The following is a 24,547-nucleotide window of genomic DNA, read 5'->3' as shown; positions in this document are numbered from 1 at the left end:
CTTATCCCATGCCATGCAAGACGCTACGTCTTGGAGAGGATGGGTTTTGAAGACCATGAAAGTATGGAAACAAAGAAAATTCACCTAAGGACCCATCATGATGTAGATTTTGAAGTAAATCTGTATAATTCTGAGAGCGTAACCCATTTTGGTTGCAAAAAGTGGGAAGCATTTTGTAAGATGTATGGTTTTGATGAGGGTATGCTTGTCACCATGGATCTTGGTGATCCTGACATCGAGCAAGACAATATGGACATTTGGGTCCTTGTTGATACGCCTCCAATTCTACCGCTATGTGAGTTTCTCAAACATAGTTATTAGCTAATTTATATTGTTCATTTCAAAATAGTTGACAGCTTATTTTCATTGACAGCTTATTTTGATTGTTCAAACAATGTGCGGAACATGGTAGACAGAACCTACTACACCGATGGCTCTGAGTTAACTTATAAGGAGAAAACTCATCTGGTCGGATTTTGTACTGATCTTGATAATTACAATATCTATTGTAAAACTCCTCCACATTATGGTCAATACATGCCACTAGTGCACGTGTTGAACTACGGTAACTACTATGGAGATACCCTGGTAAGATTTCTTACTATTACAACATCCGTGCATCTTTTGCATCTTCTAAAACTAGTACATCATTGCTAACTATGAAGTTATTACTATGTTTTTCAACAGATAATCCCAGAGGATTGTGTGCCTCATTTGATGTATCAGAATGGTAGCCTTGATGTTTTGAACATACAACTAGGTCATCCTACGAATCTCAACTGTCCATACCGGATTTCTAAAAGAAGTGGAGACATGAAAATCAAAGAATGGAAAAAATGTATGGACAGTCGCAAGGAGGTTCTTGGAAGCAAAAGGAAGCGAAGCGCAAAAATTGGAGACAGGATGATCTCCATTCTCCATAATGGAGAGTCGGGGTCTATATTGTTTTATGCTATTTTACCTTAAAGAGGGTATTTAGGTCCTACCTAATACTGATGATCATGTGCTAAGAACAATTAAGTAGGGTTGGTTCGATGACTATGAGGATGATGATCGTATGACTTGTTATTAATAACGAGTAGAAGTTGTATGATGATGATTAGTAGGACTTGTTATTATGATGATGCATGATGCGGGCATGAAGAGTTATTATATATCTGTAGGTGAAATGAACATGGATTGGAATGAAGTGAAGGCAACAAGCATGTGGTGCATGTCGAAAGTAGTACTAATCCAAACTTGATCAAGTTAGGATTAATATTACTTTCGACATGGACCACATGTTGCATTCACTTTAATCTAAGCCATGTTTAGGCATAGCAGTAGCGTTGGTAAATCAAGCACGGAAATAAGAGAGGACAGTTCTCTCTGTTAGCTAGCTTACACACCCTAAATTACCCCCTAAACCCTCCCCCCTTTCAAAAAAAAACAAAAACCCCAGCCACTGAAATGCTGACGCGTGGATGCCTTTTGGTCCCGGTTGGTGTCACCAACCGGGACCAAAGGCCCTCCTGCCTGGGCTGGCCGCAGCGGCCACGTGGAGGCCCATCTGTCCCGGTTCGTGTAAGAACCGGGACTAAAGGGCTAGGGCATTAGTAACGACCCTTTAGTCCTGGTTCAACAACCGGGACAAAAGGCCCTTACCAACCGGGACAAATGACCCTTTTTCTACTAGTGGAAGCAACGTCCTTGAATATGTGCAGATCTCTTACGAAGGTCCACGAGCCGAAGCCGGACAAGTGGCGCCCACCCATTGCTGACGTTTATAAAATCAATGTTGATGGCTCGTTTGTGCCGGGACAGCAGCATGCAGGCTGGGGCATAGCAGCGAGGTTGGCCGATAGCTCCCTGGTGCATGCGCGGGCGGGACGACAAGAGCACACGTCGGATGCGTTTGCGGCTGAAGTGTTCGCCATGTCCCATGCAATTACCACTGCGGCTGATCTTGGAATGATCAGGGTGGAGTTCGAGACGGATTCTCAACTCCTGGCCGAAGCCCTGGATGTGCGCAAGGTGGACTCATCGGCGTATGCGGTCGCTATAGAGGACATGAAATATCAACTAAAGTTATGGTTCTCTCATTTTTCCATCCCTGTTTGTAGACGTAGTGCGAATTCTGTGGCACATGAGCTTACCAATATTGGCCGCCAATGTGAACCCGGCCACTGCTTGGTTTGGGAGTCCGATGTACCCGCCCGAGTGGGCGAATGTGTTGTGGGTGATATGCCTCACCATAGTTAAGTAATGAAGCTATGCTTTCTTCAAAAAAGAACAAAAACTTCCTATTTGGATTTGTCTAAAAAAGCTTCCTATTTGGATATTTCTAAAAAAACTTGTGGGTGAAGAGCCTATTTGGATTTGGATTTGTATTTTTACAGAAAACTTCCTATTTGGATTTGTAGTGCGAATTCTGTTTCCTGTTTCAACAAATAAACAGTGAAATATGGATCTCTGATTCTGAAGCCGGCTCATTGTTTACGCAGTTAACTCGCGCACATATGCAAATTTACCAGATTTTCTGTAAAAATGAGGGCACTTAATTGGTAACGTGCTCTATGTAAATAAAAAAAAACACTGCGAAAGTGTTTTGTCAATATCCACGGCGTGTGCTTAGATTTGATTTCATGTGGCCTCTAAGGTTTGCAATCAATCCTGGGTTGCAAACCTGCATGAGTCTCCGTAATAGCCTCCTTTTTGTTCCTCGTCCTCATTATTTGGTCATGCAGGACCTCCTTTTCCTTGCTTGGTCTCTCTTTCCTTATCCCAGAAAAGTCAAAGACCTATATAAATTGGATGTATTGCATGTATAGGGGCGATGTGGGACTATTTAATAATAAGATTGACCGTAACTACAACATGCAACATCACCTAGCTCAGTTGGTGGGGGCACAGCTCTTCTAAAATGGAATTTGCGGGTTCGATTTCGCAAAATCACATATTTTTGCTTCGGCCTGCTTCTTCGGGATTGTTGGGCCCGATTTGTTGGGCCACCGGCCTCAGCACACAGGCGGGTTTGGAGTGCCAGAAAAAGTAGCGTGGCTTGCGTTTAGTTTTTTTTTCTCTTCATAGGACTCTCAGTTCGGTTTTGAGACGGAGAAGGAAACCAAACGTGCGAACTTTTGAGCGGACGTACCAAAGAACGGACGAAAATTTTGGTAGTAAGAAGCAATAGCTCTTTTATTAGTAGGTATAGATATAGATATATATATAGATATAGATAGATATAGATATAGATAGATAGATATAGATATAGATATAGACTTCAAAGGTTCTGTCAAATCGTTTGAAGCACATTCTCTTGGATATAATATCATATGCAACGATCTCATTCCAGCCCAAGTGGCTTGTAACGGTCTACTACTTAAACGCGCGTGTGAGGCAACAGATGACAATTGTAAACACAATTCTTCTCCCATTCTTTCCTCCTCTTGCCTCTATCTTCTTCTTCATCACGCCATTTTTTTTTACGATATGAAAAGAGTTTCATTCCGTCATAATAGGGTTACAATCGAGAGGCAAAAGATCCTTTATAGATGGTGGTGCGCTACGTAGCCATACAACAGTACTACTTTCTACTTGACTATATGATCTGTCACCCTATTTTGCTCACGCTTGATTTTCATGGGAATAAACTCCCTTGCATAAGAAACTTTATCTCTGCCACCAAATGACCATATACCGATCTCGAGAGACCTTCCCCAGACAAAGCTAACAATGCTTCCGAGGAGTCCGATTGGACAATAACAGGAGCTTCAGTATGTTGCAACGCCAATGCCATGCCTTGCATGATAGCATGCAACCCCGCCTCAAGAGCGTCTTTGCAATTAAAAAATATCAATGTGCGTTGAAGATAACCCCACCATCGTGTTGTCTCAAGATCATGCCGGCCGCCGTGCCGTCCACTCCTAAGAAATATCCGTCCACAGACAGGGCAACACGATTCGCTAAGGCGCAGGCCACGGCAAAGTTTTTGCTGCTTCCTTTCTTTCTATTTTCGGCCTCACTTCCACCACCGACATCTTCCCTTTCATAAGCTCCTCTATACTGTACCTCCTAGACAGTTCAAGTGATAACATATAGCTTTGAAGATAATCAGCGTATACTTGAGCTGATGAGACATCTTTCCCATGTGTACTGTCTGTTCAAAGACCAAATCCTCCAGACTAGCATAATGGTGCAGTCCCGCTCATACTGTCCACATCTAGCGAGTAGGTCTATTAGACATTCATTCCCTGTATCAATAAGCGTGGAATCATTAGGTAATGGCCACCATTCTCTCATACGTTCCCACAATTCTCTTGCATGTTCACATGCGATCAAGGCATGGTAGGTTGATTCTTTCTCTTTGCCACAAAGTGGGTACGCAGATCCTTTTGAACTATGCATGTACTTCTTGCAAACATTGGTAGCTAATGCTCGAGAGGCAGCTTTCCATGCTAGAATCTTGATCTTTCGAGGTACATGTGACCCCCATATGCACTGCCAAACTGGTCGTCTCCCAGTCGGATTACTGCTCGAAGCCCCTCCTGCGCCCGCCATGTTTGTGTTGCTGGTAGCCAATCGGTAGGCACTCCTCACTGTAAACACAGCCCGACTTTTCGGGAACAAAGCTAAGAAGTCTTGTCTATTTTTCTAGGATGTTCTAATTTTAATGATCTGCCTGACATCCATCTCCCAAAAATGAGCACATAGCCGTTGTAAGTTTCCATGCACCATGTTCATCCAAGAAATCAGCCACCCATTTAAACCTACAATTGCGCTTTGGTGTAATGGGCTGGAAGTCATGGCCTCGCGGTATCCAAGGGTCCCGCCAAGTTTTAATTAAAGACCCATCACCACCCTCCAAATAATGCCTTGCTTCAACAGTTCCAAACCATGCACAATGCCCTTCCATACCGTAGAAGTATTGGATGGAAATACAGTGTCCAACAAGTTGCCATTGAGAAAATATTTTGTCCTTAGCAACCGCGCACATAAGCTCTCAGGGGTATCCAATAAACACAAGCCTTGTTTCGTCAACAAAGCCTGGTTAAATGCTCGCATATCCCTGAACCACATGCCACCCATAGACTTGGGGAGCATCATCTTCTGCCAGCTAAGCCAAGCCATCTTCCACTTACCTTTTTCCACCCCCGCCAGTATACGGTCTCATCATAAATGTCAGATCATGACGATGGTAATTTGAAGACACTCATAATATACGTGGGAATGGCTTAAGCAATGGACTTAATCAGAATTTCCTTATTACCAGAGGAAAGATATTGCTCACTCCAATCTACCAGCCTCTTCGCCAGGCTGGCCTGTAAGGTCTCGAATTGTCCCTTCTGAATTCTACCTTCCGGTACTGATAACCTCAAGTATTTTGGTTAAAAAATCTTGTTGCGAAATCTCAAGCGTGTCTTTCACCTCAATAGCCACCGATCTCAAGCAATTATCAGAGAACAGGATGGAACACTTTAATGGATTAATTAGTTGACACGTTGCCGACATATAAGTGTTCAACAAACCTTTGACAATACTTGCTTGTTGGCCCGAAGCTTCAAAAAACAACATCGTATCATCCGCAAACAAAATATGAGAGATAACAGGAGCCCCTCGGCATATAGTAAGACCATGTAACTCTTCCTCCGCAAAAATCATATGTTGCCATGTCCTTCATATGGACGTGTTTAGACATGATGGATTAAGTTCTAACTTGTTTAATTCTGCAAGTGCAGGTGCTACCGGTTGATGGTTGCCCATCCATTTGAGTATAACTTCATATGGACGCGTTTACATCACTAGAATAAATACTCTTTGCGTTGGACACTGCAACAGGGCTCCATGTCTTCGCTACTTTTGTGTTAGGTTGGAAAAATGGTTGTGTGCATTTGATGCAAAGGCCGGGGGTAATCCGCATTTTTCAGAAAAAAAAAGGTTGGAAAAAGTTGTAGTCTGGATGGAGGTTCAATAGTATGTATTGGCCATCAGCTTAAAGTGGACAGTCAGTATAGCAAGGAAGCTCTGAATACTCGTTTGGTTGAACTGAAAGCGAGTCAGTCAAACACGTCGGAGTACAAGTAGTATATAGTTTCATGGATCTACTCAAGCATGTATGTATGCATTGCCACATTTGGCCACATCACAGAGGAATCATTCTGTTCTATTGTGTCAAAACAGAGCAAAGCAGAAAAAGGCTCAGCAGTTACGCTGCCTGCTCCCAGAGTTCAGAAGAATTCTCCCAGAGCTCAGCGATGTGAGACGAGGAAGGAGAGAACGGAGGCTTGAGCTAGCTGAGACCTGGCGGCGGTGGCGGCGGGCCGCCCTGGCTCTGGCGGCAAACACCGCACGCATTGTTGCTGCCGGAGAGGCGGCCGCAAGCCTTCCAGATCGGGCCCGACCCGACCTTGAGATTCTTCAGAGTCCTGGTCACCTCCAGCAGCTCGGCATCAAGATCTGCCAGGTCAGCCTGGAACTCCTGCTCACTGGCAGGGAGTGCCACTGGCCCCTGACGCGCACCGCCGTAGCGGGGGGCTGGACTCGGAGGCGCGCTGCCGATCTGCGCGTGCTGCGGAGGCGGGCCGCCCAAGAAATGATGGCAGAAGCAAGTAAGGCAGAATGGCACCTTGCCTAAAACCAGCGTGGTGAGCTCTCCGCAAAAATTGCATCGTGGAGCCCGTGGCGAGATGGAAATAGGTCTGTTGAGAATCCTCTCCGCCGCCAGCAGCCTCGCATCCAGCGCTTCCAGCCCAGCCCGGTACTGCTGCTCCCCTCGAGGCGCACCGGCGTAGCTGGAGACTGGGCTTGGTGCCCGTGAAGAAGACTGCTGAACATTGCAAAGAGCCAAGAAGAAACCAGTGAGTTCATGGCGGCAGGACAAGAAGCCCAAACAACCAATGAATCTTGCTTGACTAGTGCATCTCAAATTAGATTACCCCGCAGGAGTCGCCGTGCGGCTGCCCTGTTCCCGTCTGCCAGGGTCTGGCGGTCTGGTTCTGGCCGCCGGAGACCGAACAATAGCCGCTCGCACTCCCACCGGCTGCAACAGAATTACACAAGAAACCAAGAAATCCAACTCCGGCGTCAATGAAGAACCAAGAAACCGCACGGACCACAGAGAAGGAAATTGGCACACCCACCTCTACGGAACTGGATAGGGGCGCCTCTGCGGCCTGGAAGCGCCTCCAAACCGCCGGCTGCAGTCGCCGTCGACCCTCCAGGCTGCTCCGAAGTCTCGGCAATGCCATCGACGACTGTAGTCGCCTCACTCTCGTCTTGGGATGCAACAGAATTACACAAGGGAAACCAAGAAATCGAACACCGACGTCAATGAAGAACCAAGAAACCGCATGGACCAGAAAGAAAGAAAGAAATTGGCGCCTTTCTTGGGATTGGGTGATTTCTTGGGCACTCACCTCCACCGAAAAGGAAGCCTGGTGTACTCGCCGCTGTCAGCCCAGCCCTGCCCCTGCAGGCGCCTGAGAAGTGCCGGGGCCGGCTGCAGCCTGCGCCAAAGTACCGGCGGTGTCGTCGCCGGGTATAGTCTCCGTCCGCGCTACACGCGGAGGCGGCTGCCCTGCCCCGGGGATGTCGTCGGCGGCGGCCTTCCGCTTGTCCCCCATCTCGCCTCGGTCGAAGTGTCGTCGCAAGAACGCTTAGACGCAGGAGATTCAGAGGTCGCAAGAACTCGGGCGTGGAGGGAAGGAGGCTACAAGAAACTGAAAGGATGGGAGAGGGGAGGATGGCGAGGCGAGGCGAGGGAGGCTATATAGACGACGACGACGACAGCGTCTCTCGTCTCCCGCGCGCTGCAACCGATTTCAACAAGCAAGGAGATTCAGAGGTCTCGGTTGATTTTGGGGAAAGACAGGAAGGAAGAGCGTCAGAAATGGGCCCAAATGCACTTCGGATAGCCCAGCCAATAATGGCCCAAATGAAGCTGGTTAATTTTCCAAAGTTTCTGCAAGCCTTCAACTTTCCCTCAAAATATATATAAAAAAACGCACTATTTAATCCAATTCATGTGCAGCTGAACCAAACAAGCTCATACAAAGAGCAACTATACAAGATTTAGTCCAGTGAGCGACTCAAGAAGTCGAGATTGACTACAAACAATGAAACTATTCCACTTTCTACGAGGCTGCAGTGTTCCAAAAAAATTAAAAATGACACTGCATTTGTTCCATTTGTCATCATGATGTCCTGCTCCAGGACTGCTCCAAAATTAAACTCAATGACCAATAAAAGGTTTACCGTGAACGGGAAGACTGGCAACTATTTGGAAAACAGTACTCTGTTGAAAATACTCTATGTTACCAGATCATGGATTCTTAATCAGATATGCCCTAATGTTATCACATCAGGGATTATTAATCGTACCATTGATCTCCAGTAATGGAAACACATTTGGAATTCAGAGATGCTAGTTGCACCATAGAGTGAGAAACCTGCAATCTGGAGATTAAACTGCGTCTCACAATCAAGTCTTCAGTTACTTTCTAGAATTTTCTTCGATCAGAATTGACCTCGATAATTTTGAGTGAAACCCATTTGAGGAAAGGTTTAGGATATACTTGTAGGTTTCATGCTGCCGCAAGAAGGAGCAAACAGTTAACAGATTACACAAGACATATAACGTAAGCTCAACAAAGATCAATGACCAATCATGCTAAACCGATATAACTTCCAGTAATCATCCACATAGGAAAAAGTTGAAAGCCATGTGAGTAGTCCAAAGAGGGGATATAACTTCCAGTAATCATAGGGAGGTGGAGGGGTCGGGGGAGGAGACCCTAGAGGAGGAGGGGGTGGGGGGAGAGCCCCTAGAGGAGGAGGAGGTGGGGGGAGAGCCCGTAGAGGAGGAGGAGGTGGGGGGAGAGGCAGGGGTCAAAAAAGCCCGGGCCGTGTCCGAAATAGGGGGGGTCTTCTTCGATGCCCTCCTATACTGAGGCACCTTCTGAGTCTGAGGAGGAGGAGTATGTTCCTTAGGAGGAGGAGGGCGAGGAGGAGTGCAAGGAGGAGGGCGAGGAGGAGGGTGGTGGAGGGGAGGGTGAGGACGAGGGTGAAGAGGAGGTTGACCCCAAGTTGTGGGGTGGCTTGCCGTCGGATGCTCCGAAGGGGTGGCTACGTGGTATTGCAGAACTACCTACACCACCTTCTATTGAGGCCAACAAGTGGCTCATTGAACCCAAGGGGACAGAGTAAGTGCCTCTCAATCATATTTTGAACACATGCCAACATTTTCTTAGTGTACACATGGTAATTCTTTGATTCTTTTGCAGGAACTGAATCCTTCACGGACAGGGCCGTAAACCGAACGGCCTTATCACTGTCCTGTTGAAGGAGTTTTGGCCGGGCCTATTCTGCCCGAGGCCAGACAAGGACCCGCAGATGCGGGTTTTGGCCACGAGCTGGGCCCACTACGAGGCTTCCAGCCACGCAGAGCACGGGACGGCCGCTAGGGCCGTGATCACCAAATTTTGGGTAAGTTCTCTTCAGAATCACTTGTCTTCAGTTTCGTTCATAGTTTATCATCCAATCACTCAACGCATGCTTTGTTTGCTTATGGTTTTATGCATTATTGCAGCAATTCTATAGAGTTCTTGACGAGCACAAGGCCAGAGCCGACGTGGTCTTGCTGGCTGCGACGAAGAAGAAAGCTCGTCAGTTGCAGTACGAGGTGCGCTGGGTTGCCGTCTCGCACTTCTACCACACCTACCTTCATCAAAAGATGAGCAAAAGTGAAGCGCAGAAGCAAGGACTTACCTTGAACAGGGAGCAGTACATGAAGGTAATATTAGAGACTTTTCATTCCAACATATAAGCAGTCAATATCATAGTTTCGTGCTCACATGCCATGCTTCCATTATGTAGGTTATTCCTCCTTGGTGCTTTGGAAAGGATGATGGATGGGCGAGTTTGGTGTATAGGTGGCTCGGTGAGGATGGAGAGTTTGCTGCCAAGAGCAGTAAGGCCCGTGCTAACCGTGGAAAAGACGGGACACACGGCCAAGGAAACAGGAACCTCTGGAGCTTCAAGGCCATGAAGGTATATCTACATGCATGATGCATTTTTTTTCTTCTTTTTACCGTCATGTTCTTATGTATGGCTAACTTATGCGCCGACGTTGCAGGAGGACAAGTTGAAGAGGCCGCTCTCAGACATTGAGTCGTGGAAGCTGGCCCGCGAGCGGAGTGATCGCAAGGCCGGCGAGAGCCAGTACTACGGCAAGACCGAGGAGCACCTGGAGTCTTACACTCAGCAGTTTCAAAGGTTGCATCCTGGTCCGGATGCTCCTGACGTCGCCCAGTCTCAGATCGACGACACGGCGGTGGTGGCCATCCAGGGGAAGCCCCATGGCCGGTATCCGTGTTTCGATGGCTTGATCACTCCTTCGGTCTCATACACACGGCTTCGGGCTACCAACCCGAGCCCGTTAGAGAGTACGGGGCGTTCGCAGCCTCCCTTAGCCCGCCAGCATGCTGTAAGTACTTCCCCTTTATCTTCTTTCTCTCAAACTTTCTTAGTTTATTTTCAACATTGTTCACTTAGAAACAACCTAAATTTTGTAGGCATATAAGGCCTTTGTCGAGCATAGGAATCTCGATGTGCGGGAGTACTTGCAACGAGTGAAGGCAAACGATGATTACAACCGTCAGATGATGACGGTTAGTTTTGCCCTCTTAAAACCAAGCTAAATTTTTGCACTTTCATTCCTTCCGACCTTCTAGTTTGCTTGTTTAACTGACATCCAGGCTATGTTGGCGTCTTGGAGTAACCGCACGGATCCACCACAAATGGGACCCCCACCACCACCTCCGGGAGAACCCCCACACGTGCCCACGTTCGATGAATGGGTGGCACTAGGCAGTGATAGTCCGGTTAGTACATTTGCCTAACTACTGGCAAACTAGTTCTCGTTCATTCAACACTATCATATCATATTTACCGTTAAAATCTTTTCTCAAACATGTAGGGAACCGATGGCTCGACTCCTGCTTCGTCGACCCCGGTCACTCCGATCTGGCAGAGTGGTGCCGGTCTTGGCGTTGGCGGTCTTGGCAGCGGTGGTTTTGGCGGTGGTGGTCTTAGCAGTGGTGGTTTTGGCGGCGGTGGTCTTGCCTGATGTCGATGATGTTACCCATGCATGTGGCCGTCGTGCCATACTTCTCATGTTCTTGTTAGTTTCTTTAGATGACGATGATCATGTTCTTGTTAGTTTCTTGCAATACTTATGTTCATGAAGTTTCGCCGATGATGATCTTTAGATGATGAACTTGAGTATGTTTCGATGATGATGATGATCTTGAGTATCTTTAGATGATGAACTTGATGATGATCGGTCATATTTCTGTGTATATGCCCATAATCCCATATTTTCTGGTTTGAAATGCTGTCAAAATGAATTGAAACAGAGAAAACATAAAAAAACAACACAGATCTATGCTGACGGCAAGCTATGCCCAGGATTGCCCAGATCCATCTATGCCGACGTCTGTGCCGTCGGCATATCTCTACTGCCAGGAGCTCCCAGGGGCTGCCATGTGGCAGAGGTATGCCGACGGCATGCCTCTGCCACGTGGCAGCCCGTGGTTTGTCGGCGCCGTCGGCTGCCATCAGGTGAAAATCATTGCTGACGGTGCATATATGCCGACGGCAGTACGGGCGCCGTCGGCATATATGCCTATGTCGACGGCTTACATATGCCGACGGTCGGACACATCTACGCTGACGTGATCTACATTGGGGCCTATGCCGACGGCCGGCGGCCGTCGGCTTAGAGGGGCAGTCCGGTAGTGATTTTTGTAAAGACTTCTTTGGCTCAATCAAACTTTAAAATGTGCGGTGGTGCAAGTTTGACAAACTCGCGGGAATGTATTACAACTTTTCTGTCAATCAGCTAGTGATAACTAATTTATGATTTTCCACCCAAAACATATGCTATTATTGTTTGACATAAATATTCTTACATATCAAATTGTATAGAAACCCGTTTTTCTAACGAGAAGATAGAGTTCGTTATACATAGTTTATTCAAAAAGAGTCAAAAACCACAAACCTTTTAATCTCAGTGCTATAGTTGGTTACTCAAATGTTCAATAAAGGTTACACACAGAGAAAAAAAATTGGCAGAAGATTAACAACAAGTGTTACGAAGTTGGAGAGAAATAAAAGGTTCAGTTTTGGACGGGTTGATCTAATCCTATGGTCTAACTGTTGACCAGCATTGAGAATAAGGCCCTTCTCCGCGACTGGAGTGCTATGTTGTTTCATCCATCTGCGAGAATTTAATTCGCTTCCTCCACCTTTGCAATTGTAATTGTTCAAACTAAGCTGTTTTCATAGCCTTCGGGATGAAATGGTTCACGAAGGCATAGTCACCGTAAAAAAAACAATATTGTTTACTTCCATACCGATTGCACTTCAAAAAGATACGAATGATTTGTCCCTAAAACCATACAAACAAGCCAATCGTTTGCACACTTTCATATATCTTTTAGCAAGAAGCGTGGGCGACATACGCCCTTTAATTAGAGTTTGGTCGTCACTAGTGGCGACAGCGCATGTAGTCCTTGTGCTAGTCAGTTTACTCGTATTATGGACGTAAAAAATAATCGATTGAGCTTGCTCGTCGTCAAACTTTAAATGTGCAGTGGTGCAGGTTTGATAAATTCACAGGAATTTATTAAGGCCCTTTTATGTCAATCGGTCAATGATAACGAATTTATGAATATTTTCCACCCATATCCTCTCTTTTTTACATAAATATTCTTACATATATATCAACTTGTATAAAAACCATTTCTTCTTACGAGAAGATAGAGTGCGCTATACATAGTTTGACAACATGTCGGCATCCACATCACTTCAGGATTTACGTAACAACTCTTAGATTCATCTAACAATGGCCTGATCATTCCTTCGACGAATTGGTATGAGAAATTTAGCAGAACTACCTTTTGTAGCTGCTCATGCTTTACGACTCTTTGTTCTCTTCTCCAATTCGTCCACTATGAAAGATGGGCAAGTCTTCTTGATATCCTTTAACCGTCGTGTAGCCACCAGAGCACTCGTGAAATTTGATAATTCGATAAATTCAAGGCAAGCATTCTTAAGCTGGTGGCAGTTATGTTGGTCAGCTAAAGCCAATGTGATTGCCACGGTGTCCTTGTTCAGATCCTCGCAAAGGATGCTTTGGCAAACCAGCTTGAGCCTGTCCATTGGATATCTATCCGCAACCACTAGTAAAAGCCGGACCATCTCGGTATCCTCACGGCTAGGCAAACAGTCCGTATAGATGAAATGGAGCAGGGCCTTGAAAACATCAGGTTGCATGTCCATGATTGTTATGCATTGCCCCGGCCTCGCCTCCTGCATCGACCCATAGAGCTCTGCTTTGAAAACAGGCGAGCGCGTAGCGAGAACAAACCTATGGGCTTCAATGGTCTCTCCTTCGACAATGAAGCTGACATCAAATCCCTGCTTTTCTTCAAGTAGCTTGCTAACATGCTCAGTCATGTCAGATGCTTGAAAACAGGCGATTTTAGGGAATGATTTTGTTTCGGTAACATGTGGCTTGTTGAAAACAGTGATGACGCCTTCGATCGTCAATCGATCATCCCTAAGGTACGCGGATCCCTCGATCTCGCTATGCCTTATGAAACAATTAGACTGCGGAGCAAACTTACTAATATCACGAGAACCGAAAATCCTAGGTCCTGTTTTATGCACTGAAGATGAGAATCCGGTGTACCGGTCCACCAGCCTCATGTCGCAGGACGCCTAGACTTTAGCGTTGTTGCTCGAAAGCACGAGGAAAACCGATATGTAATCTAGGCCATGTCCTTTATACCCGTCGGGGAAGAAGAAGATCACCCAGTCGTGGCCGCCGACGGAGAAAACCCCTGAGCGTATGAGGTCGTCCACGCCGTGGCCCATGCCCTTGTGCTTGCTGTAAGCCAAGATATCAAACACATGCGTGCCTTGAGCCTCCTCCAGTGGGGTGCATGTAGACACCGTCTTGCACGTCTTCATCTCGTGACCAGGAGGAGGACGTTGGCGAAAGCCCCCGACTCGTTGCGTACTTTTTTCCGCCGAGGTCGATGATGCACTCGCGTCTGGATTGATTGCTTTCCGATCAGAAGACGCCAGAGCACGCAGCAAATCAGTATGTATGTAGAAGCTAGCCTCCCGAAGCTAGCAAGCAGATGCTTCCGCCAAAGTCACACTTAGGTGCTAGGCTGCTAGCTCACAAGCGTAGAGCCGCGGGTTGATGCGTATACGTACGCACGAGCTTACATATATATATATATATATATATATATATATATATATATATATATATATATATATATATATATATATATATTGCCTGATCTATCTAGTATCGACTTTGCTAGACGTACGGACTTATACGGGGTTTTTACAGGTTGCTTACATTGATTGGCTGTGGATTGATTAAGACGCACGGGCCCACTGGTGAAAATTAGGGGGCCCAATTAGAAGAGCGCGCAGTCCTCAACCTGTAAAAACCTATACAATGTGCCTGTACTGTAGCATTTTTTATCTAGTATCTCTACTCTTAATGTCTCAGTTGGTAGTCTCCGTTCCAGGTTTATTTCGTCCCACCTCATCCGGTTTTTTTTGGTACCTATTTTGATACCTCCTCCCACCTCACGCTGACCCGCCACTAGCCGAAAAAACCACGTACCGAGTCCTCCACCAGCCCCCGCGCTCTTTAGAACGAAGAAAAAATCTACGACGATTAACCAGCGATAAAAAAACCTACGAAAAATAACCAGCGAAAAAAAAACCCGCACGTACGAGCGAAGTCGCATGCCCTCGAGCAAGAACGACTCGCACGCTAGACTCCCTGCCCTCGTTCGTCGCCGCCTTCATCCCTTCGCTTCCGCCGCCCTTCATCCCTTCGCCGCCGCACTTGGTCTCACATCAAAGGCGCCCCACTCGCGGGAGAGGATGAGCGGATCTCCATGGCCAGATGAGGGAGGAATACGGGTGACGGGATGGATTTGGATCTCAAGGCGGGGAGGCCAACGTAGCCGCCCCTAGCGCGTCGAGCGAAAGCGAAGGATTTGGATCTCATGGATTTGGCTGCGTCGACCAGCAGAGGACCGCCGCCGGCTCGGCTCCTCCACCACGAAGCAACCTCCTTCCACCCTGTAGCCGCCGCCCAAAACCCTAGCAATCGAGCCCCACCCATGGCGCCTAGGTCAGATCCCCTTCCTTCTTCTTCTTCCTCTGGTTTTCTTCCTTGTTCCTGTGATGCGTGAGTGAGTGAGTGATGTGCAGGCGGCTTCTTCTTCCTCTGACCCCTGCGTGTCTCTCTCTTCACTTCTCTCTAGGTGGTACAGCGGCCAGAGGAGAGGAGAGGAGAGGAGGTGGAGCAGCCATCGCCTGGACGTGAGGTGAGCTTCCCCCATCCAATCTTATCTACCCCCACCACCAGGTGGCTCACAATACCTATCACCTGCAGCAGCATCTTGTGCATGCATCCATTGAGGATGTGAGGTGCACACCACATTTTGGTTCAGTTTTTCCCTTCTTTATTATAATTATGCCAAGGACATCTTATGCCTTACAGTAGTATTCAGATTCTCAAGTTTGTTTATTTATTTTTAGTGCAATACTGCTCTTCTGTCTGCAGGAGATTGAAGGAAAAAATATCAGAAATCGGAAACATGACGTTTTGGTTCAGTTCTGGATCATTTTCTTTTTTGGTTCAGTTTATATAAGTGGTTGTTGTTTTATGTTGCTGCTAGCCATCAGAAAACGAGTTCACAGTAGGTTTCCATCCTTACAATTCATTTTGTGTTGCTCTGAACTGAAAAAAATAGAGGGGCTATTGTTGTGCCTAGCGTGAAGTTCACAGTAGGTTTGGCATCAATCAAGCAAACTTTGTTACAGTTTTTAGTGGATGTTGTATGTATTACATTTTTGCTTTTTCTAAAACCACATGTATCCAATAATCCGATTGCTTTTCTTTGTATGAGCACCAGTTTCTGAGCTTTCCCTCCACTATTTTTTTCCTCTCTCTCTCTTTCTCTCTCTCTCACTCAATCTCAACTTGGCAAGCGATGGCAGCGGTGAATGGGCAGCGCGGGCGTCGAGCAGGATCATGGGGGAGCAGGGGAGGCCAGAGGCTGCTCACCATATACATCGCCATCCATAGCCGCCCTCGTCCGCCAAGAAGTTGAGGAGGGAGGCTGACCTCCAGTGACCACTCTGCACCGCTCTGGACGACACCCTCCCCCACCAGGTTCATCCTCCTAATTCGTCTTAATCATCCCAAAAAATTTTGTCTTACCACAGTTAAGAAATACGATTCATGTTTGCTATTGCATTTGGAGCTCCATCCTTACAACTTATGGATAATATGAATACATCAAGGTGTTTTGGTTCTCCCCATTCTGTATGTTCGCAATGGAGTGTATATATTGTTGATTTATGTCATGGTGATTGAATTTGATTGCAGAGAGAAAGTGCAAAAGCTATGGGCAATCCTATATGACTGGCGCCATCAGTAAGGATTTATTTAAAGCTAGCTTACTTTTGGGTCTAAGCCAAGTTTATTTCTTTCGCAGATTTATTCACCTTATTGGGACGGTGGGGTTAATATATATACATCAACTTTGAGCATCAGCAACGCATGAAGCTTGCTTCTGAGGCTGCAACATACTTTGCAATCCCCCTGTGAAACATACTTTTGTCACTATGCACATATGGTTATTCGAACGAATTGATTTCGATTAGACTATCTTTTTCCTAATTACTTGTTATATGATGTTCTTTACTATTCAGAGGTTGTTGAAGGGAGATGGGTGAAAGAACATGCGGTGCCCCCATGTTTGGTTTTGGTAATTGATGACAATCTCTATGGACTAATGGTTGCCTTGAGTTATATTTGAAGGATTTGTCCATAGGCATTTCTTGAAGTTCATGTGTTGGTTTCAAGGAGTTTATGTGGTGACCAAGGTGTTAGGAATTATCCAAAGATTGGTCATGTGAGAGTTGAGCTTATTGCAAGCATGTCTTGGAGAAGAAGATTGTGTGATCATTCATGTATATCTTCAAGACATCATCCAAATGAAGAGAGTTGAAAAGATTCATGGTTGATCAAGACTAAGTCAAGAGTGAATCAACTTGATCAACTCACAAAGCGTAGAAGATGTACCGAGAGGGATCAAGCGATCCCATGGTGTGGTAAGCATTGTCAATTACGCTTTGTGTACTAACCCATGATCTTCGTGAGAGTTCTTTGTGGGGTTAGGTTGCGGTGTGCAAGTTCAAGTGAAGCATCATGAAGAGATCAAATGTTTGAAGCTTGCCGTCCATTGTGGTGACAATGGACTTGTGAAGATGTTGCGGTGTGCAAGTTCAAGTGAAGCATCATGAAGAGATCAAATGCTTGAAGCTTGCCGTCCATTGTGGTGACAATGGACTTGTGAAGATGTGTGGAAGAGTGGCTCACCCATAGTGGAGCATGGGGGAGCAATCAACTAGTCTTCATCGAGCCAACGCAACCAAGAAAGGTGGTCCAACTTGAGGGAGTCAAGATCGTCATCATCTAGCTCAAGTGGACCATGTGCAAGGCAAAGGTTTGCCCTTGATAGGTTTTCTATTTTACCGGTCTCATGATGGTAGTTGGGAGACCGGGTTATAGGATCGATTGCCGTACTATCAAGGGGGGCTCTCGATGAGTAGCTTGATCGTATCGTTCATAGAGAGCTCAAACCATTGCATGCTTGCATCATCTTTATTGGTTCTTGTTTGGTTCTTCTCTTTGTGAGTTTTGGAGCTTATGGTCATCTTGATGACAAGCTCGAGTTCATCGAAAACGGAGTTCACTCGCATCTTCTATGATGTTTTCGATGTTGGAGGTTATGTCGGTTCTTCTCGGTTGGAGGTTTCACTCCTCTATTTGTTGGCATACCTCCCCTACCTCTTCTTACTATAATCAGTCGCTGTTTTGATGCTACTCGTCTTCCTCTATCCAACAAGCTTGAGTTTGCTCAATTCGGAGCTCATATGCAGAAGTTATGGCAGTTTTGGTTTCCAAGCAGTAGTACCGCTGGTAGCCCCCAGCCGTAGTACCGCTGCGGTCTCGTGCTAGTACCGCCTCGATTCGAGGGGTCTTTTTCGTGTCGGGTTTTACGGTACTAGCCGCGGCAATGGGGGCCGTAGTACCACTCGTATGCGGTAGTACCGCCCTGACCACCGCGGTAGTACCGCTCTGAGCCCAGCTGGCCAAGCGGTAGTACCGCTCTCTGCGGGGCTGGTGTGGGGGGTAACGGTTGGATTGTTTCCCCCACTATATAAGGAGGTCTTCTTCCCCAAATGAACCTCATCCGTTGAGCTCGTGTTCTTCCACCATTGTTGACCTTCTTCGAGCTTGCTAACTCTCAATCCCTCCATGGATTCTTGCTAGTTTTTGAGGGAAAAGAGAGAGGAGATCTAGATCCACATTTCCACCAATCACTTTCTCCTCTTTGTGAGGGGAACTCCTTGGATCTAGATCTTGGAGTTCTTGGTGTTCTCCTTCTTGTTCTTCCTCTCTTTTTCCTCCCTAGCATTAGTTGCTTCGGTGGGATTTGAGAGAGAAGGACTTGGGCACTCCGTGTGCCCTTGCCATTGCATTTGGTGCATCAGTTTGAGTTCTCCACAGTGATACGTGGAAGTTACAAGTTGAGAAGCTTATTACTCTTGGGTGCTTGGTGCCCTTGAGCTTGTTCCTCTTGGGTGCTTGGGCGCCCTAGACGGTTGGTGGTGTTCGGAGCTCAATCATTGTGGTGTAAAGCTCCGGGCAAGCGTCGGGGTCTCCAATTAGGTTGTGGAGATCGTCCCGAGCAATTTGACGGGTTCCGGTGACCGCCCCCAAGGGTTGCCAAAGTGTACGGGTTCGGTGACTGCCCCCAAGGGTTGCCATTTGTACGGGTTCGGTGACCGCCCTCAAGGGTCCCTTAGTGGAATCACGGCATCTTGCATTGTGCGAGGGCGTGAGGAGATTACGGTGGCCCTAGTGGCTTCTTGGGGAGCATTGTGCCTCCACACCGCTCCAAACGGAGATTAGCATCCGCAAGGGTGTGAACTTCGGGATACATCGTCGTCTCCGCGTGCCTCGATTATCTCTTACCCGAACCCTTACTTATGCACTTTACTTTGTGATAGCCATATTGTTTCTTGTCATATATCTTGTTATCACTTAGTTGTTTATCTTGCTTAGCATAAGTTGTTGGTGCACATAGGTGAGCCTAGTTGTTGTAGGTTTTGTGCTTGTCAAATTAACCGCTAGGTTTATTCCGCATTTGTTCAAGCCTCAACCGTAATTATTTTAAAGTGCCTATTCACCCCCCCCTAGGCGACATCCATGATCTTTCAATGGGGCTCTTCAGGCCCCTTTGGTGCAAAAGCACAAGCAACAGCATCTAGAGCTGACCACTCATAGCCTAGGATGTCCTGCAGATTTGATCTATTTTGGATAGAGTACATGGAATCAAACCACAGGTAATCAATTTGCTATATTCACGTGATTAGCTATAAGGAATTTATTACCTCTGTTTTATTTGCAGGATACCCAAGCAGTGCGTACAAATTGTAGTGGTGCTTGTAGCTTATCATCAATCTGCCATTATTATTTGTATGTATGTGTTCAAAACGACCACCTAGAGATTCTTGATTTGCTCCTGGCTGCACCGTTGGGTTTCTCGCGGCTTTGTTTCGTTTGAGTTCTATTGTTCAAAACTGAATTTTTTGATGCTTAGAGTTTGGACTGGTCCGTTTGATACGTCTGCACTCGTGATGCGGAACATTCTCCAACATAGTGTGGGTTCAGAAGTGAGGAAAACAATTGGCTTGTAGGGTTCAGGCTACTTTCTTGTGCTTGTTTTGCCTTGTGATTACTTGAAACTACAACCTGCAGGTTGAATGGGCGCTTTATATTTTAGGGCGGAAGACTAAAGCAAAGAAAACTGCGGCTCTTTATTAGTATATCTTCAGATTTGCGGCTCTTTGAGCTGTGGTACATTTGATTCGAGACCCAGATGAGGTCGGTTAAATTAGGATTAAAGTCCGCACAATAACTAGGAACACTGAACATGTTGGGAATCGTAGCATAATTTAAAATTTTCCTACGTTCACCAAGATGCATCTATGGAGTATACTAGCAACGAGGGGAAAGGAGTGCATCTACATACCCTTGTAGATCGCGAGCGGAAGCGTTCCAATGAACGTGGATGACGGAGTCGTACTCGCCGTGATCCAAATCACCGATGACCGAGTGCCGAACGGACGGCACCTCCGCGTTCAACACACGTACGGTGCAGCGACGTCTCCTCCTTCTTGATCCAGCAAGGGGGAAGGAGAGGTTGATGGAGATCCAGCAGCACGACGGCGTGGTGGTGGATGTAGCAGTATGCCGGCAGGGCTTCGCCGAGCTTATACGAGAGAGAGAGGTGTTGCAGGGGAGGAGGGAGGTGCCCAAGGCAGTAGTGTTGCTGCCCTCCCTCCCCCTCCCTTTATATAGGCCCCCTTGGGAGGGGGGGGGCGCCGACCAAACCCATCTAGGGTGGGGGGGCGGCGGCCAGGGGGGTGACTTGCCCCCCAAGGCAAGTGGGAAGCCCCCCACCCTAGGGTTCCCAACCCTAGGCGCATGGGGGGAGGCCCATGGGGGGCGCCCAGCCCACTAGGGGCTGGTTCCCTTCCCACTTCAGCCCACGGGGCCCTCCGGGATAGGTGGCCCCACCCGGTGGACCCCCGGGACCCTTCCGGTGGTCCCGGTACAATACCGGTAACCCCCGAAACTTTCTCGGTGGCCGAAACTTGACTTCCTATATATAATTCTTTACCTCCGGACCATTCCGGAACTCCTCGTGACGTCCGGGATCTCATCCGGGACTCCGAACAACTTTCGGGTTTCCACATACATATCTCTACAACCCTAGCGTCACCGAACCTTAAGTGTGTAGACCCTACGGGTTCGGGAGACATGCAGACATGACCGAGAAGCCTCTCCGATCAATAACCAACAGCGGGATCTGGATACCCATGTTGGCTCCCACATGTTCCACGATGATCTCATCGGATGAAACATGATGTCGAGGATTCAATCAATCCCGTATGCAATTCCCTTTGTCAATCGGTATGTTACTTGCCCGAGATTCGATCGTCGGTATCCCAATACCTTGTTCAATCTCGTTACCGGCAAGTCTCTTTACTCGTACCGCAATGCATGATCCCGTGACTAACGCCTTAGTCACATAGAGCTCATTATGATGATGCATTACCGAGTGGGCCCAGAGATACCTCTCCGTCACACGGAGTGACAAATCCCAGCCTCGATCTATGCCAACCCAACAGACACTTTCGGAGATACCCGTAGTGCACCTTTGTAGTCACCCAGTTACGTTGTGACGTTTGGCACACCCAAAGCACTCCTACGGTATCCGGGAGTTGCACGATCTCATGGTCTAAGGAAAAGATACTTGACATTGGAAAAGCTCTAGCAAACGAAACTACACGATCTTTTATGCTATGCTTAGGATTGGGTCTTGTCCATCACATCATTCTCCTAATGATGTGATCCCGTTATCAATGACATCCAATGTCCATAGTCAGGAAACCATGACTATCTGTTGATCAACGAGCTAGTTAACTAGAGGCTTACTAGGGACACATTGTGGTCTATGTATTCACACATGTATTACGATTTCCGGACAATACAATTATAGCATGAATAATAGACAATTACCATGAACAAAGAAATATAATAATAACCATTTATTATTGCCTCTAGGGCATATTTCCAACAGTCTCCCACTTGCACTAGAGTCAATAATCTAGTTACATTGTGATGAATCGAACACCCATTGCGTCCTGGTGTTGATCATGTTTTGCCCTAGGGAGAGGTTTAGTCAACGGATCTGCTACATTCAGGTCCGTATGTACTTTACAAATATCTATGTCTCCATTTTGAACACTTTCACGAATGGAGTTGAAGCGACGCTTGATATGCCTGGTCTTCCTATGAAATCTGGGCTCCTTTGCAAGGGCAATAGCTCCAGTGTTGTCACAAAAGAGAGTCATCGGGCCCGACGCATTGGGAATCACCCCTAGGTCGGTAATGAACTCCTTCATCCAGACTGCTTCCTGTGCTGCCTCCGAGGCTGCCATGTACTCCGCTTCACATGTAGATCCCGCCACGACGCTTTGCTTGCAACTGCACCAGCTTACTGCTCCTCCATTCAAAATATACACGTATCCGGTTTGTGACTTTGAGTCATCCAGATCTGTGTCGAAGCTAGCGTCGACGTAACCCTTTACGACGAGCTCTTCGTCACCTCCATAAACGAGAAACATATCCTTAGTCCTCTTCAGGTACTTCAGGATATTCTTGACCGCTGTCCAGTGTTCCATGCCGGGATTACTTTGGTACCTTCCTACCAAACTTATGGCAAGGTTTACATCAGGTCTGGTACACAGCATGGCATACATAATAGACCCTATGGCCGAGGCATAGGGGATGACACTCATCTTTTCTATATCTTCTGCCGTGGTCGGGTATTGAGCCGTGCTCAATTGCACACCTTGCAATAGAGGCAAGAACCCCTTCTTGGACTGATCCATATTGAACTTCTTCAATATCTTGTCAAGGTATGTACTCTGTGAAAGACCAATGAGGCGTCTTGATCTATCTCTATAGATCTTGATGCCTAATATATAAGCAGCTTCTCCAAGGTCCTTCATTGAAAAACACTTATTCAAATAGGCCTTTATACTTTCCAAGAATTCTATATCATTTCCCATCAATAATATGTCATCTACATATAATATGAGAAATGCTACAGAGCTCCCACTCACTTTCTTGTAAACACAGGTTTCTCCATAAGTCTGTGTAAACCCAAACGCTTTGATCATCTCATCAAAGCGAATGTTCCAACTCCGAGATGCTTGCACCAGCCCATAGATTGAGCCCTGGAGCTTGCATACTTTGTTAGCATTCTTAGGATCGACAAAACCTTCCGGCTGCATCATATACAACTCTTCCTTAAGGAAGCCGTTAAGGAATGCCGTTTTGACGTCCATCTGCCATATCTCATAATCATAGTATGCGGCAATTGCTAACATGATTCGGACGGACTTCAGCTTCGCTACGGGTGAGAAAGTCTCATCGTAGTCAACCCCTTGAACTTGTCGATAACCCTTAGCGACAAGTCGAGCTTTGTAGATGGTCACATTACCATCCACGTCCGTCTTCTTCTTAAAGATCCATTTGTTTTCTATGGCTCGCCGATCACCGGGCAAGTCAGTCAAAGTCCATACTTCGTTTTCATACATGGATCCTATCTCGGATTTCATGGCTTCTAGCCATTTGTCGGAATCCGGGCCCGCCATCGCTTCTTCATAGTTCGAAGGTTCACCGTTGTCTAACAACATGATTTCTAGGACAGGGTTGCCGTACCACTCTGGTGCGGAACGTGTCCTTGTGGACCTACGAGGTTCAGTAGTAACTTGATCCGAAGCTTCATGATCATCATCATTAACTTCCTCTCCTGTCGGTGTAGGCACCACAGGAACATCTTCCCGCGCTGCGCTACTTTCTGGTTCGGAAGGGGTGACTATCACCTCATCAAGTTCCACTTTCCTCCCACTCAATTCTTTCGAGAGAAACTCCTTCTCTAGAAAGGACCCGTTCTTGGCAACGAAGATCTTGCCTTCGGATCTGAGGTAGAAGGTATACCCAATAGTTTCCTTGGGGTATCCTATGAAGACGCATTTTTCTGACTTGGGTTCGAGCTTTTCAGGTTGAAGTTTCTTGACATAAGCATCGCATCCCCAAACTTTTAGAAACGACAGCTTAGGTTTCTTTCCAAACCATAATTCATACGGTGTCGTCTCAACGGATTTTGACGGTGCCCTATTAAAAGTGAATGCGGTAGTCTCTAAAGCATAGCCCCAAAATGAGAGCGCTAAATCGGTAAGAGACATCATAGATCGCACCATAGCCAATAGAGTGCGATTACGACGTTCGGACACACCGTTTCTCTGAGGTGTTCCAGGCGGCGTGAGTTGTGAAACTATTCCACATTTTCTTAAGTGTGTACCAAATTCGTGACTTAAATATTCTCCACCACGATCTGATCGTAAGAATTTTATTTTCCTGTCACGTTGATTCTCAACCTCACTCTGAAATTCCTTGAACTTTTCAAAGGTTTCAGACTTGTGTTTCATTAGGTAGACATACCCATATCTACTTAAGTCATCAGTGAGAGTGAGAACATAACGATATCCTCCGCGAGCCTCAACACTCATTGGACCGCACACATCGGTATGTATGATTTCCAATAAGTTGGTCGCTCGCTCCATTGTTCCGGAGAACGGAGTCTTGGTCATCTTACCCATGAGGCATGGTTCGCACGTGTCAAATGATTCGTAATCAAGAGACTCCAAAAGTCCATCTGCATGGAGCTTCTTCATGCGCTTGACACCAATGTGACCAAGGCGGCAGTGCCACAAGTATGTGGGACTATCGTTATCAACTTTACATCTTTTGGTA

At 46.7% G+C, this 24,547-nt stretch overlaps 1 protein-coding gene across 1 annotated transcript; it reads right to left on the bottom strand.

The window, feature by feature from the left end:
* Positions 1-12,948: 12,948 nt before the first annotated feature.
* Positions 12,949-14,013, bottom strand: LOC109779151 (BTB/POZ and MATH domain-containing protein 1-like). The gene is made up of 2 exons (XM_073498819.1): positions 13,832-14,013; positions 12,949-13,633 (listed from the first exon to the last, which is right to left on the bottom strand). The coding sequence occupies exons 1-2, from the start codon at positions 14,011-14,013 to the stop codon at positions 12,949-12,951; spliced, it is 867 nt and encodes a 288-aa protein (XP_073354920.1).
* Between the last annotated feature and the right edge of the window lie 10,534 nt (positions 14,014-24,547).

This window comes from Aegilops tauschii, chromosome 5 (genome assembly GCF_002575655.3).
Source record: "Aegilops tauschii subsp. strangulata cultivar AL8/78 chromosome 5, Aet v6.0, whole genome shotgun sequence".
In the NCBI taxonomy this organism is placed as follows: Eukaryota; Viridiplantae; Streptophyta; class Magnoliopsida; order Poales; family Poaceae; genus Aegilops; species Aegilops tauschii.
This window is presented reverse-complemented; position numbering and strand designations above follow the sequence as displayed.

Excerpts from the sequence above, each read along its gene's own strand:
- LOC109779151 (XM_073498819.1), bottom strand. The coding sequence starts at position 14,013 with ATGAAGACGTGCAAGACGGTGTCTACATGCACCCCACTGGAGGAGGCT. Across the intron at positions 13,634-13,831 it reads ATCTTCTTCTTCCCCGACGG|GCATAGCGAGATCGAGGGAT; the intron begins GTATAAAGGACA and ends TTGTTTCATAAG.